This window comes from Prionailurus bengalensis, chromosome A3 (genome assembly GCF_016509475.1).
Source record: "Prionailurus bengalensis isolate Pbe53 chromosome A3, Fcat_Pben_1.1_paternal_pri, whole genome shotgun sequence".
Taxonomy (NCBI): Eukaryota; Metazoa; Chordata; class Mammalia; order Carnivora; family Felidae; genus Prionailurus; species Prionailurus bengalensis.
Genome location: NC_057354.1, coordinates 103,359,862 through 103,374,642, shown reverse-complemented (window position 1 = coordinate 103,374,642; position 14,781 = coordinate 103,359,862). Strand labels below are relative to the sequence as shown.

The following is a 14,781-nucleotide window of genomic DNA, read 5'->3' as shown; positions in this document are numbered from 1 at the left end:
GGAAAAAAATACCGAGACGTGGGCCTAGGGTGTATTCCATAGTCTACTATGTAGTGAGTGTGTGAGTTATGGGTGGTTTTTTTTCCTTCTTTAATCATTACCTTGAGAGCACATGCTTTCAATTTGGCCAGTGCGCCTGCAGTGCTTTTCTGGTTACTGGTAACAAGGGCTCTTTGTAACCTTCTCTGGTTTTAATTTCAGGTGTATGTATAGAAATGAGCTCTCAAGGCATCCCAAAGCCCATGGTAATTTTACCCTTCATGAAGTACGGGGATCTGCATACTTACTTACTCTATTCACGACTGGAGACCAGACCCAAGGTAATTTACCCAGTCGTGTTGCCTCTCACAGTCCTCCAGGCTTCTGTGACAGGGCCTGGGGAACCTCAGCATGTAACCTTGAAAATAAAGGCGGGAGGGGGAATACATGGCCTTTGTTCAGCGCTCACTGTGCGCCCTGGATGCTGAAGTGTGGGATCTGTCCTCACAGCAGACCAGCTCAGAAGTCTTATTATTCCCATTTTATGGGAGGAAGAAGTCTGGCTTGGCACACAGTCTCCTGGCCCAAGCCTCATCACAATGGAGCCAAGTGGGTCCCCCATGCTGACAGAGTGGCCTCTTTCTCTTAAAGTCTCCTCTTTCTGACTTGTTCACTCTGAAATCACTGGAGGCAGGATCTGTTTCATTCCCAGAGGCAAGTTGCACTGAGCTGTTTTTCTGGACACTGAGCATGAATGTCCTCCATCCACCTTTCCATTTATCAAGGGCCCCTCCATCCTCAGGATTTGGAAAGCGTGGTGTGAATTGGTGGGCCAGCATATTTTCCTTCAATAGTGCCTGTAAGAAGGGCAGTGACCCCACAGGGCAAACCCTGCCCTGAATCCCACAGCACAGGGAAACCAGACAGAAACAGGAGCTTAGACGGAAGCACCATACCCACCGGCATGCAGCCACCGGTCCTACCCAGGTGATTGACCAGGGGCCACAAGAATGCTGAGTATGGGGCATCATGGGGAAAGCCCTGGGGGCACCTGGGTGGCTCAGTTGGTTAAGCATCTCACTCTTGATTTTGGCTCAAGTCATGATCTCTTGGTTCAGGGGTTCGAGCCTGCATCAGGCTCTACACTGCACACTCTCTCTCTCTCTCTCTCTCTCTGTCTCTGCCCCTCCCTTGCTCTCTTTCTCTCTCTCTCCCTGCAAATAAACATTTTTTTTTAATGGGCAAGTCCTTATCCCAAGAGACAGGCAAATCTGCAGGCATTACCATTTGTTAAATTTGGCAAGGCACTTGAAAAACAAAAACAAAAACTTGAGGCCCAATTTAGGGTAAACATATTCTGGAACCTTCTTTCCTATGTCCTGCCGACACTGTGTGTTATGGATATAACACTGTTTGTTATGGATATGGAAGGTTATTTTTTCTTTTCTTTTTCTTTTTCTTTTTCTTGTTTTGTTCCTCCCAGGAAGATGTAAGTGGCCAAAGCAGGAGAGTGAGCCCCTTTCTTTTTTCACTTCCCCTTGGTCTCATGCTCAGATTTTTGTTCTCTTCCTCATGACTTGTTTTAAGTCTTCCACCCACCCAGATACTAACCAGAGTTAGGAAATTGTAGCCACATCTCAGAGCTATTATAAAATCACTGAGGTTCCTCCAAAGAAGTGAAGGGCCTAATCGGAAGTAAGGGACTCGGCATGGCTGAGCGTTTTCCTTCCCTTTTCCACCCAAAAGAAAGACAATATTATAAGAAGCCTAGAAAAGAAGGGAAAAAAATACCTACAATTCCCAACATCTTAGCACGTTTCATTGGCAGCTTCAGACATTCCCATCACAACTGCTTATTCTGTGCCTACGTGTTTCACAGGCTGGTGCTCACTATCTGTGCACCTACTCACACGCCATCAAAGGTGCTAACATTTCTCAAGCATAAGTAGAGGCCAGCCTATATTTTGCATATATTAATGCAGTAATAGCGTAACAACCATAGGGAGTAGTTACTAATAGAATCTCCGGTGAGGAAACGGAGGCACAGATCAGACAATGGTGGAGGCTGGACTGGCCCCCAGGCTGCAGACCCCCTGTCTTCAGCTCTTCTCTGATAGCGACATCTCCTGTGCACCCTTCCCAGCAGGGCAGCAGCCTCCAGACCGTTGCCTGTGAATGGCTGCACAGCATCCTCTTGAATGGATCTTGTTCCACATTGATGGGCAATTTCACTCATATTTAATTTTCTCGTATGTGGGATGATTTTTCTAATAATTTTTGGAGGGATGGGATTATCATGTTGCATAAGAGTGAATTCTATAGTTTAAAATAAAAGAAAAAGGGGGTGCCTGGGTGGCTCGGTCGGTTGGGCATCCAATTCTTGATTTTGGCTCAGATCATGATCTCAGGGTCATGAGATTAAGCCCCATGGCAGTCTCCGCACTAGGCATGTAACCTGCTTAAAATTCTCTCTCTCCCACAGTGTGGAGGTTCCTCAAAAAATTAAAAATAGAACTACCCTATGACCCAGCAATTGCACTACTAGATATTTATCTAAAAGATACAAAAATGCTGATTTGAAGGGGCACATGTACCCCAGTGTTTATAGCAGCACTATCAATAATAGCCAAAGTATGGAAAGAGCCCAAATATCCATCGACTGATGAATGGATAAAGAAGATGTGGTGTATATATATACAATGTATACAATATATACTCGAGGATCAAAAAGAATGAAATCTTGCCATTTTCAACAATGTGGATAGAACTAGAGTGTATTATGCTCAGTGAAATAAGTCAGTGAGAGAGATAAATATCATATGATTTCATTCATTTGTGGAATTTAAGAAATAAAACAGATGAACATAGGGGAAGGGAAGGAAAAATAAGATAAAAATAGAGAGGGAGGCAAACCATAAGAGACTCTTAAATACAGAGAACAAACTGAGGGTTGCTGGAGAGGTGGTGAGTGGGGGGATAGACCAAATGGGTGATGGGCATTAAGGAGGGCACTTGTTAGGATGAGCACTGGGTGTTATATGTAAGTGAAGCATCACTAAGTTCCACTCCTAAAATCATTATTACACCATATGTTAACTAACTTGGATTTAAATAAAATTAAAAATAAGAGTCTCCTGGGGCGCCTGGGTGGCGCAGTCGGTTAAGTGTCCGACTTCAGCCAGGTCACGATCTCGCGGTCCGTGAGTTCGAGCCCCGCGTCAGGCTCTGGGCTGATGGCTCAGAGCCTGGAGCCTGTTTCCGATTCTGCGTCTCCCTCTCTCTCTGCCCCTCCCCTGTTCATGCTCTGTCTCTCTCTGTCCCCAAAATAAATAAACGTTGAAAAAAAAAATTTTTTTTAAATAAAAAATAAGAGTCTCCCTTTCTCTCGGCCCCTCTGTTCACTCTCATATACCTAAGTGCTCTCTCTTGCGCGCGCGCGTGCGCGCTCTTCCCCCCGCCTCCCCCCAAAAAAGTAAAAATACACTGGGCTGTTTGATGGCCAAATATCATCTGTCTTTACTTGTGAAGTTTAACTCGCTTCCCCTTTTGGGTCCCTTTGCAAATGTAACCTCTTACTGGATTTTTTTCCTTGAATTGTAGAACAGATAGAGACCATTTATAATCTTTATAATTTTTTTTTTAATTATCATACAGTATTATAGACTCTTTTTCCATTTTGGTGTGCAGTTCTATCAATTTTAACACATGAATAGATCCATCTTCACAGTCAGGGTACAGAACAGCTTCATCACCCAAAAACACCTCCTCCTGCTACCCCTTTTGTAGTGATGCTGTGCCCCCATGGCTAATTCCAGGTAGCCATTCATCTGTTCTCCATTACTATAGTTTTGTCTTTTTAAAAATGTTCTATGAATGGAATCATACAGTTTGTAACCCAGTTAGAAAATGAACAAGGGGCACCTGGGTGGCTCAGTTGGTTAATCGTCCGGCTCCCGATTTCAGCTCAGGTCATGATCTCACTGTGAGATCGAGCCCTGAGTTGGGCTCTGCACTGACGGCGAGGAGCCTGCTTGGGATTCTCTCTCCCTTCTCTCTCTGCCCCTCCCCCACTCATGCTTGCTCACATGCTCTCTCTCATTCTCTCAAAATAAATAAATATTTACAAAATAAAATAAAATAGGGGTGCCTGCATGGCTCAGTCGGTTAAGCATTTGACTCTTGATTTTGGCTCAGGTCATGATCTCAGGATTTGTGTAATCGAGCCCCATGTGGGGATTCTTTCTCTCCCTCTCTGCCCCTCCCCCACTTGCGTGTGCACACTCTCCCTGTTCCAACAATAAACTAAATAATTAATTAATTAAGCAAAAGACTTTGACACTCACCAAAGAGGATATAAAGATGGCAAATAACCACAAGAAAAGATGCTCAACATCATTAATCACTTAGAGACCTGTAAATGAAAGCCATGATAAGGTATCACTATCCACCTATCAGAGCAGCTTACAACCAAATCAAACCCAACCCAAAAACTACTAATACCACGTGCTAACAAGAATGCAGCACAGAGCCTGACACGGGGCTCAAACTCACAGACTGAGATTATGACCTGAGCCAAAGTCGGACGCTTAACTGACTGAGCCACCCAGGCGCCCCTGTTTACACTTTTTTTGTTTACATTTTTTTAACAACTCCAGTATGTAAGAGTAAAGAATGATTAAAGCATATTATTATATATACAGAATATGATTAACACGTATCTTTGCCAGGAAATATAAACCACGGAATCATTAAAAATTCAGTGTCTTCGTGAATACCACTTTGGAAAACTCATGTTCCATAGAGAATAAACCATGACAAATCCAAAGCTTTGGGGAGGCTATGTCATGGATGGACCCATTCATGACTGCCAGGAGCTTGTGGTTTTCTTCAGGGCCCTGACTGTGCTAAGACATTTATTTATAGCATAGAAGTCTTCATTGGTCATCACCCTCATCGTGAATTCCATCGTGGCAGGGTTTCTAACATAGCCATGCAGTCTGATTTTTACAGGATAGACTGTTGAAACTTACAGGAGGGCTCTAGAGAAACAAAAATGAAAAGCCCCAAATACTTTCTTGTGGTCCTTTGGTGCTATGATAAGAGGCAAAGACTATCCTAATTTCTGTCTGGAAGAAAAGTATCTTTCCAGACATTTCAAGGTAAGATGATAGCATATGGGTGCATAATTGGAAACAGCTCCTTGTAAGTGGGCTTTTTGTCCCTCCCCCACTGAAAGCAGACCACCCCTCTTTTCCCCTCTTTTCCTGGCACAGGTGCTCTGCCCCACTGCCATTCCAAAGGACACAAAGAATCCCATTTTATCTCATAACTTGCAAAAAGAATGTTATTCACTGTCAGTATTTGTATTGTATTTATTATTTTATTATTTATTATTTGTTTTACTTTATTTTAGACAGGGGTGTGGAGTGTGAGCAGGGAAGAGGGGCAGAGGAAGAGAGAGAGAGAAAATCTCTAGCAGGCTCCATGGTCAACATGGAGCCCGACTTGGGACTTGATCTCATGACCATGAGATCATGACCTGAGCCGAAATCAAGAGTCGGGCACTTAACCAACTGAGCCACCCAGGTGTCCCTCACCGTGAATATTTTTAAAGACAGAAAGAATGTGAAATTTGCCAAGAAGTTTTATAGTTTGTTGTTGTTGTTGTTGTTATTCCTTTTTTAGAAACCGTTTTTTAAAATCTTTTTAATGTTTATTTATTTTTGAGAGAGAGATAGCGTGAGTTGGGGAGGGGCAGAGAGAGAGGGGGACAGAAGATCCAAAGCCAGAGCAGGCCATGCTGACAGCAGAGAGCCCCATGCAGGGTTCAAACTCATGAACGGTGAGATCATGACCTGAGCCAAAATTGGACACTTAGCAGTGAGATTATAACCTGAGCCAAAGTTGGATGCTTAACTGACTGAGCCATCTAGGCGCCCCTTAAAACCTTATTTGTGAAAAAAATGATGTGGAAATTAAAAGTGTATTTCCTTGCTTCAGGGCCCAACTTTTAAGAAATATAAACACTGGGGTGCCTGGGTGGCTCAGTCGGTTGGGCATCCGACTTCGGCTCAGGTCACGATCTCGTGGTCTGTGAGTTCGAGCCCCGTGTCGGGCTCTGTGCTGACAGCTCAGAGCCTGGAGCCTGTTTCAGATTCTGTGTCTCCCTCTCTCTCTGACCTTCTCCCATTCATGCTCTGTCTCTCTCTGTCTCAAAAATGAATAAACGTTAAAAAATAAAAATAAAAAAAAAAGAAATATAAACACTATTTCCCCACTTCCGGTGGAAATAACTCTCCACGTTTTCCTTTTATAAAAAAGACTTTGTCTTCTTGTTTCTTCCCCCTTCCCCCACCCCCAGCACATTCCGCTGCAGACACTACTGAAGTTCATGGTGGACATTGCCCAGGGGATGGAGTATCTGAGCAACAGGAATTTTCTTCATCGAGATTTAGCTGCTCGAAATTGCATGTAAGAGCCCTGGTCCGACTTGGAAGGGGTTAGACCTCATCATGTTAGACATTTGGGGGGACAGGGTAGGAATAGGGGGTGGCCTGTGGCTATGAAAATATGGAGGAAGGGTAGATTTGGGAGGGGAGCGTGTGGCTGGCTCTAGAGATGGGATTTCTATGGCTCTGCTGTAAAACTGGGTCTTTTCACAATTTCTGCTTCCAAGAGTCTGGTTGACTTCCAAGACTTTCATCTGTGACTCCTTTTTTATTTTCGCACTCTCAGCTTGGAGTGGGTGCTACTTCTGATCTTTGTGATCCTTCCCCCTTGCCATCGGCTAGTTTTGGACCCAGAGTTATATGTAAGTCAGCTAATCCTGGAGACAGTAAGGAAATTGATAAAGGTTTTGCCCCTCAAGTTTCATGATGCCTCCTTGTGCATATGTACTGTGAACCCGCACCAAAGCTTTCCTTTTGCAGCAGACAAGGACTTCTATGAAAACTCTGAACTCAAGTTCCTCTGTCTCTTCATCCTGCTTCAGCAGAGTCGTTATCTGCTGTAAATCTTCAAGAATAATAACTAGTTCTTGATTTTAAGTTTATTATTGCAAAATGAGAGAGTGTTCCTTAAATGTATTGCTGTTATTTGTTTTTCTGGGCTGCAGATGGGGCCCCCTCACTCCTTACCTAGCCTCCCACCGGCCCCCTACCACCTGCACCTCATTTTTGAAAACCCAGAAGGGGCTTGTTTGTGTTTCTTGTTTAAGTAATTTTTTCTGCCATGGAGGGAAAATCATGAAAAGCTCTCTTTGCCCTTCCTATTTCCTTCATGTTTTTCCCATCAGGTAAGGTGATCAGCTGTCCTCTTTGCCTGAGACTGAGAGATTTCCCGGGACGTGGGACTCGTCAGTTTTAAAAGTCAGTGCCGGGCAGACAGGAACAAGGCAGTTACCCCACCTCCAGACCACTCATCTCTCCCCCTCTTTCTCCTTCCTCTTGTCTAGGATCTGCCTTAACAGCTTGGGCTCTAAATGCAATTGCATCCCTTTCTACATGCAGTTAATTCCTCAAGTACCACCTGGCTACCTTAGCAGGAAGTCCAGGGTCCCCCTCTTAGAGCTGGTACTTCCCCAACTCCCTCAAAGTGGCAGGAGCAGTGCTGCCTCCAGCAGGACGGCCAGTGGGCACTGGATGAGTCCCCCTGGGGGCCCTGGGTTTGGGCTGCTGCTCTCTCTCTCCTCCTGTGCACCATCTGTTCCCTGCACATGGCTCCACCCTCTGTGCACAGATCCCCACACGGACCGCGGGGGGTGCAAGGTCATAACTCTTCTGACGCCCCCATCACTGGCTCTGCCATTGGTCCCAGAGCAGGACCCTCACAAGCTGATGGGGTCTTTCAGTTCCTTATCATAAATGTTTCAGCTGCATCCGGTTTAGGCTTTGCCTCGGAGGTCGCTGAAGGCACGAACTCGCTCTCTGTAGGTTACGAGATGATATGACCGTCTGTGTCGCGGACTTTGGCCTTTCTAAGAAGATTTACAGCGGCGATTACTACCGCCAAGGCCGCATCGCCAAGATGCCTGTGAAATGGATTGCCATAGAGAGTCTGGCAGACCGAGTCTACACAAGTAAAAGTGACGTGGTACGTACAGAGTTTTGACGTGGAGCCCCACGTGGCAAAGATGGAAGGGTCACGGAAAGGAATGACTTACACCAGTTTTGCAAGACATTTTACTTCTGATTAACCAAGGATTGGGAGCATGGTCACACCTCCTATTTACTGCTAGATCCTCTTCCTTAACTGGAACACTAGATTCTGCTGAAGCAGCTTGACCTTCAGAAGATCTGTCTTTGCCCAGGCCTTTCATTTATTCCCATCTTTTTGGGGTTTTTTGTGTGTGTGTGTGCTACAATATAGTGACTTACTGACCACCACGAAGATATGTCATATTCACATTAAATTGAATGGGTTCATCCAGTGGCTCTTTGGAAGCAAAAGGTGCTGTGTACAGGCACCTGGGTGGCTCAGTCGGTTAAGCGCCCGACAGTGACTTGGGTCAAGATCTCACGGTTCCGGAGTTCAGGCCCTGCATCGGGTTCTGTGCTGACGCCTCGGAACCTGGAGCCTGCTTCAGATTCTGTGTCTTCCTCCCTCCCTCTCTCTGTCCCTCCCCTGCTCGTGCTCTGTCTCAAAAATAAACATTAAAAATTTTCAAAATAAATAAATAAAAGGTGCTGTGTAATTATACCCTTCCCCAGAGACTGGGAAGAGAAGACACCTGACAACAGCAGTGGAGCAGAGCATTACACAGAGAGAGAGAGAGAGAGAGAGAAAGAGAGAGAGAAGGCTCTATCTGCCTTTGTCACAACAGCTTTTATGCAACTGGGCAAGCGTGGCTCTCTGACCCCCGGGTTCTTGCCGCGTTGGGAGAGCAGCATGTCCCTGGCATAATTGTCAGCTTTGTGCACCACCATCGGGCTTTAAGGAAATGACCTTTCTAAATGAAAAAGTCCATTCAGCCTCTCTGAAAAGACTCGCATCCTAACTTGTTGTTGCTTTGTTCTCAGTGGGCATTTGGCGTGACCATGTGGGAAATAGCAACACGGGGAATGACTCCGTACCCCGGCGTCCAGAACCACGAAATGTATGACTACCTGCTCCATGGCCACAGGCTGAAGCAGCCCGAGGACTGCCTGGCCGAACTGTAAGTGAGCTTCTTGGTGACTCAGGGCACTCTGCACGGGCCGCTCGGCTGGCTCCGCGAAGCCTGGGGAGCCGGCGTGTGCGCCTCTCCAGGGAGCCTGCACGTGCCCTGAGGTCCATAAGCACCAGTAGATCTGTCCTGTAGACCAGTAGGTTGACTCTGTAGTGCATGAGGGCACCTGTGTGATTACCTGCCCTCTCACAGCGGCAGTTTCCCTTCTGTGCAGCATTTCCGACAAACCCCATTGTTTGTGACATTGATTGTGACTGACCACAATCGTATCTCCAGTCAGGAAATCTGGAAGCCTGAGCCCGTGACACTGAGGTCAGCCTGGTCCTCGGACTTGCTGGGGAGATAGTCTAGCAAAGAGATTCCTCAGCGCTGTGCCCGGAGATCGCGATTCTGTTGGTACAGAGCGGGCCCAGAAATGCATGTTTTAAAAAACCAACCCTGGGGCGCCTGGGTGGCGCAGTCGTTTAAGCGTCCGACTTCAGCCAGGTCACGATCTCGCGGTCCGTGAGTTCGAGCCCCGCATCGGGCTCTGGGCAGATGGCTCAGAGCCTGGAGCCTGGTTCCGAATCTGTGTCTCCCTCTCTCTCTGCCCCTCCCCCATTCATGCTCTGTCTCTCTCTGTCCCAAAAATAAATAAACATTGAAAAAAAAAAGTTTAAAAAAAAACCCAACCCTGCGAAATGGGGCGCCTGGGTGGCCCGGTCGGCTAAGCATCCAGCTTGGCTCAGGTCATGTTCTCGAGGCTCGTGAGTTCGAGCCCCGCATCCGGGCTCTGCGCTGACAGCTCAGAGCCTGGAGCCTGCTTCGGATTCTGTGTCTCCCTGTCTCTCTGCCCCTTCCCCACTCACGCTCTGTCCCTCAAAAATGAATAATCGTTAAAAAAAAAAAATCTTTTTAAATAAATAAAATAAAACCTGCCCTGGGAAACTGTGCTCCTGAGGGGCCCCAGCTCCAACGTGTGGGACCACAGCGCACATCTATCCTGACAGGCCCTCTCTCTTCAGGGTGGGCACTATGGGAAAAGGCCCAGGAGTTGCAGTCAGAGACAGTCCTCTGCCTCCCAACCAGCCACGTGTGTGGCCATCACAACTGACTTGACCTCCCTGTGCCTTATTATCCGCCACAAAAAAAAAAAAAAAAAGTAGAGTCACATATTCTTCGGAGAGCGATTGGGAAGAAAAGTTGCAGAAGATAATGGGTGGCATGCTTAGCCTGCGGGAGTGTCTCATCATGGTACCCATTATTAGTAGCATCATTGGTGGCTTGAACCTTCCTGATGAGGAGTCTCCTCCCAACACAACAGGGGTCACGGGCCTAGAGAGGGCACTTTCACCGTGGTTAGCGAGAACATTTCGGGACCACAGGCCTGCACGCTGCTGTGTCACGGGACACCATGATGGGCCACTGACGTGAGGAGGCACGTGTTGGACGCCTCCCGGGGCCCCTCCCCCTCCCCCTCCACATGCATACGCTCTGGCCCTGCTTCTTCAACACGGGTGACAGGGCCCAGGCCAGTCTGCATGCAGGCCTCCTAGATCCCATCCAAGTCAAACAGAAGGAAACTTTGTTGATCCCTCACCCTGCTTTGTGGGGGTGGCAGTGGTTGTCATTGTGGCTGTAAGTATATAACATTAAGAACAGACACAAAAAAAACATCAGCCCTTGAGAAATACCACGAAATCCTAATTAAATTACATTTGGGGTTTCATGGTAGTTTTTAAAGGGAGCACGTTAACGAAACGTTTGCTTCTGAAAATGAGGAAGCAGTCTCAGCCAAACAATATTGAATGAAGAGTTTTGTCGCCGTGTCTTTCTTCGCTTCGCTTGTGCTCCCAAAGAAGTTGGTATTTGCAGTGATTATCTGGGGTCTTAGCAAGGTCTAAGCTGCTGTCACATGGTGGTTTTGAGAGATTTCACGTAGAGCCAAATGGGGAATGCTGAGCCGCTTTTCTGTAAGAACTTTTTTTTAAATGTTTATTTACTTTTGAAAGAGAGAGAGAGAGAGAGAGAGTGCAAGTGGGGGAGGGGCAAAGAGAGGAGGACAGAGGATCCAAAGCAGGCTCTGTGCTGACGGCAGCGAGCCCGATGTGGGGCTTGAGCTCACGAACCGCGAGATCATGACCCGAGCTGAAATCAGACACTCGACCCACTGAGCCACCCAGGCGCCCCTTCTGTGAGAGCTTTTAGGGGAAAGAGCCTTAGACGCTGCATGTCGGGGAAGTCAGGCAAAGCAGATGACTCCATGGTCCCCATGCTGCAGGCTTGTGGGGTCTCTGGTGGACCTTCTTGCCACGTCCCCTCTTGCATCTGATGCTGGAGAACAGTGTCTCCCAAAGAGGCCTCTGTGTTTACATATCTGCACGTTTTCTTTTAAAAATGAACAGATACCTCTGAGCTTCTCCATGTTTGCTGCCTAACCTTAGTTGAGATGAGCTCACTCCTGTGTTTAGTCGCCCCTTGGTCTTTTTAAACTCAACTCCGAGTAGGATAACAATGTAAATAACAGAGGGCACTTTGCACTCTCTAATCCTGCCCCGTGAAGACCACCTCTTCCCACAGCGTCACCCCCACCTGTGAATGACTAAGCCCTGCTCCCCGGTCGCCTACATGGGACATTTCCTTAGCTGAGCTCATGGCCTCCCAGCGGCAGCCCTCAGGGCACCCCCTACCAGCTGACCAGTTTGGTTCATGGCACTTACACTGATTCCCCTCGTCTTCCAGAGTGACACCTGGGAGCCATCTTGTTCTTTCTTTATCCTACCGATATCCTTCAGAGCCCCCCTCCATTCCTACCCCTCACACCATCAAACCATGGAAGACCAGAGCTGGCCAGCGGCTGGGGCCGCCTACTTCCACTTTCCTTTCACATATGTGGACACAGTGGCCCAGTGACATCCCAGTGCATTTAAGTGATGAGCCGGTGAGGGTCATTGTTGTTTCCCATGGAATCGCACAGGCCCTTTTGTCTCCTGTCTCGTTTTTCTCCTTACCCCCAGGCTCCTACCACATCCTTTGGGTGGCAACCAAAGCCATCTTTCTGAAATTAGTCTGATCATGGGATGCCCTAAAGATCATCGTTCTGTGTACCCCATTGCCCATAGGGCAAAAACGGACCCATGACAGGCAGGGTGGCTGAATGGTTAAGAACATGATCAGTGGTGCTAGATACTCCTTGAGTTGGGCCACAGCCTCACCCTCAACCTGGGGCCAAATATCACCCTCTTAGTGTCCTCGTCTGTAAAATGGGGATATTAGTACCTTCGTGGTAGGGTCACGCTGGTTGAGCAAGCTAATATCTATACAGGTACTTCACAGGATGGCCATAGGGTACAGAACAGAAACAAAAGGTCGGCAATTATTTTTACTGAAGCAGGTTGTCATGGACAAGAACAGGGGCCCTGGGGTTGGGCAGACTTGAAGCTGCCACTGACAGCGTGACTTCAATGAGTCCCTCTCCTCTCCAAGCCTCTGTAGCCCCATATGTGAGTGGGAATGCACTTCTCCACAGAGCTGCTATTGATCGAGCAACATCAGAGGGTCGCGGCCCATTAGCCTTACACACAGCCGGCACTTGCTGAGGTGTCATCCACGTCAGCAGCCCTGAAGCTGTGGCCACCCAGCATCAGGGCCTGTCACTGCCCGAGGCTCACCTGCCGCTGTCACAGCACTGCCTCATCCTGTCCACACCTGACCACCCCGACCCCCACCTCCCAGGGCCTGGAATGACAGCAGGTGAAGAGCCGGCCCTGACTTGTACCTGCCGCTCATCTATCTCCTCCAAGGACCCCGGCTCACACCCACCTTCTCCCTCTCAGAAATCCTGCTTTACTTCCCGATCAGTCAGTCCCTCCACTTCTACCTGAGGCAGCCTAGGCCCTGAGCAGGAGAGAGATGGGAGAGATGGGGGTTGGCTGGCTGAGCTAGGATCAGATCGTGGCTCAGTGCTGTAGAGACACGTGCTGCTTAGGAGACTCCCGCCTTCCGAGCATCATTTCCCTGAGCAGACCGGAAACGCCGTACTCAGCTTCAGAGCCAGGGACAAAGCAGGTGCTTGACACATACGATGAATTCAAGCATCTATAAATTTAACGAATTTGCACGATTGCATCTTTTTAAACTCCTTTTTTAAATAGTGGTACAATTCACATAACGTAACCATGTGTAAGTGTGCAGTTCAGTAGGGTTAAGGGTATTCACGTTGTGGTGTCCATCTCTCCAAGCCTCTTCTCATCTGATGAAACGGAAAATCTGTACCCATGAAACAACTCCCCCTTCCCTGCTTCAGCCCCTGGCAACCGATAGGAGTATCTCTTTTATAAAATCTCAACCGAAAGACAAAAGGGACCGTTTACAAAGGCAACTACCAAACCATTTTTTCTTTCTTCCACAAAATTGCAATTACTAAACATCACAGTCCCCGTTACTCTCCAGGCCAAGGCTCTCTCTCTCGCTCCTTTCCTTGGTCCACTCACACAGCATTGCCCTTTTAGGGGAGCAGCTTAGACCATATACATGCTCACATGACTGTAAAAGCCATAGTCCTATTTTTAGGTATTTCACAAAGTACTGAAAGTAATAATAATAATAATAAGTTTCAAAGTGACATTGTTACTTTGCCACATGAAAAAATGATAGATTATTGAAATGCTTTCTCCTAAGACCTGGAATAAATGAAAATAAGTTAACACAGCGCCTTGGTGAAGTAATGGAAAGGAGAGTGTGTCTCCATGGACAGAATTCCTCCAAGCTCCTCTCAGAGTGTCAACAATCAAGGCTTTGGGGGGGGGCGGGGGAAGGAAGTCGTGCAAATTGATTTATACCATAAAAACCTCAAAAATGGAAACAAAAACTGTTTGCCTTGTCTAAGTGACCATCTACTGAAGGTAAAACAGGGAGAGTATAAAGCACTCCTCAGCCTGAGGATCCAAGTGAGGATCGGGATTATCAGAGGAACGTGCCCCTGCTGTGACCTTACTGTTCTGTGTTCAGAGCCGGCCCTTGATGGAGGCCGAAAAAGCAAACAAATGAAAGATGATGTTATATGCCTACATAAATGAGATCTGGACGTGTCTGTGAAGTGCCACAAGCCAGCAGAATTAGTCAGAGGATCTATATTATGTGTTCAGTGTAAATATGGGAATTGCATTTTTTAATTTTTTTAATGTTGATTTCGTTTTTAATTTGGAATGGTCATTTTTGAGAGAGAAAGAGAGAGACAGAGCGCCAGCGGGGGAGGGGCAGAGAGAGAGAGAGAGAGGGAGACACAGACTCCAAAGCAGGGTCCGGGCTCCGAGGCGTCAGCACAGACCCCAACGTGGGGCCTGAACCTATGAGCCGAGAGATCATGGCCTGAGCTGAAGTCGGACACTTAATCGACTGAGCCACCCGGGTGCCCCAGTGTTTGTTTATTTTTGAGAGAGAGAGAACACAAGCAGGGGAGGGGCAGAGACAGAAGGAGACACAGAATCTGAAGCAGGCTCCAGGCTCTGAGCTGTCAGCATAGAGCCCGACGTGGGGCTTGAACCTATGAGCCAAGAGATCATGACCTGAGCCGAAGTCAGATGCTTAACCAACTGAGCCACCCAGGCACCCTGGGAATTACATATTTATGTTCACAACATCGCATCAACTACATG

At 47.4% G+C, this 14,781-nt stretch overlaps 1 protein-coding gene across 2 annotated transcripts in view; it reads left to right on the top strand.

Annotated features, from left to right (window-relative positions):
- The window catches only part of MERTK (MER proto-oncogene, tyrosine kinase), a 126,827-nt gene that overhangs the window by 97,832 nt on the left and 14,214 nt on the right, over window positions 1–14,781 (top strand). For both annotated transcript variants that reach the window (XM_043604001.1, XM_043604000.1), the window contains exons 15-18: window positions 202–320; window positions 6,341–6,450; window positions 7,911–8,070; window positions 8,997–9,133. In XM_043604001.1, coding sequence (XP_043459936.1) covers window positions 202–320; window positions 6,341–6,450; window positions 7,911–8,070; window positions 8,997–9,133 — 526 coding nt within the window. The remainder of the gene's footprint in view (window positions 1–201; window positions 321–6,340; window positions 6,451–7,910; window positions 8,071–8,996; window positions 9,134–14,781) is intronic.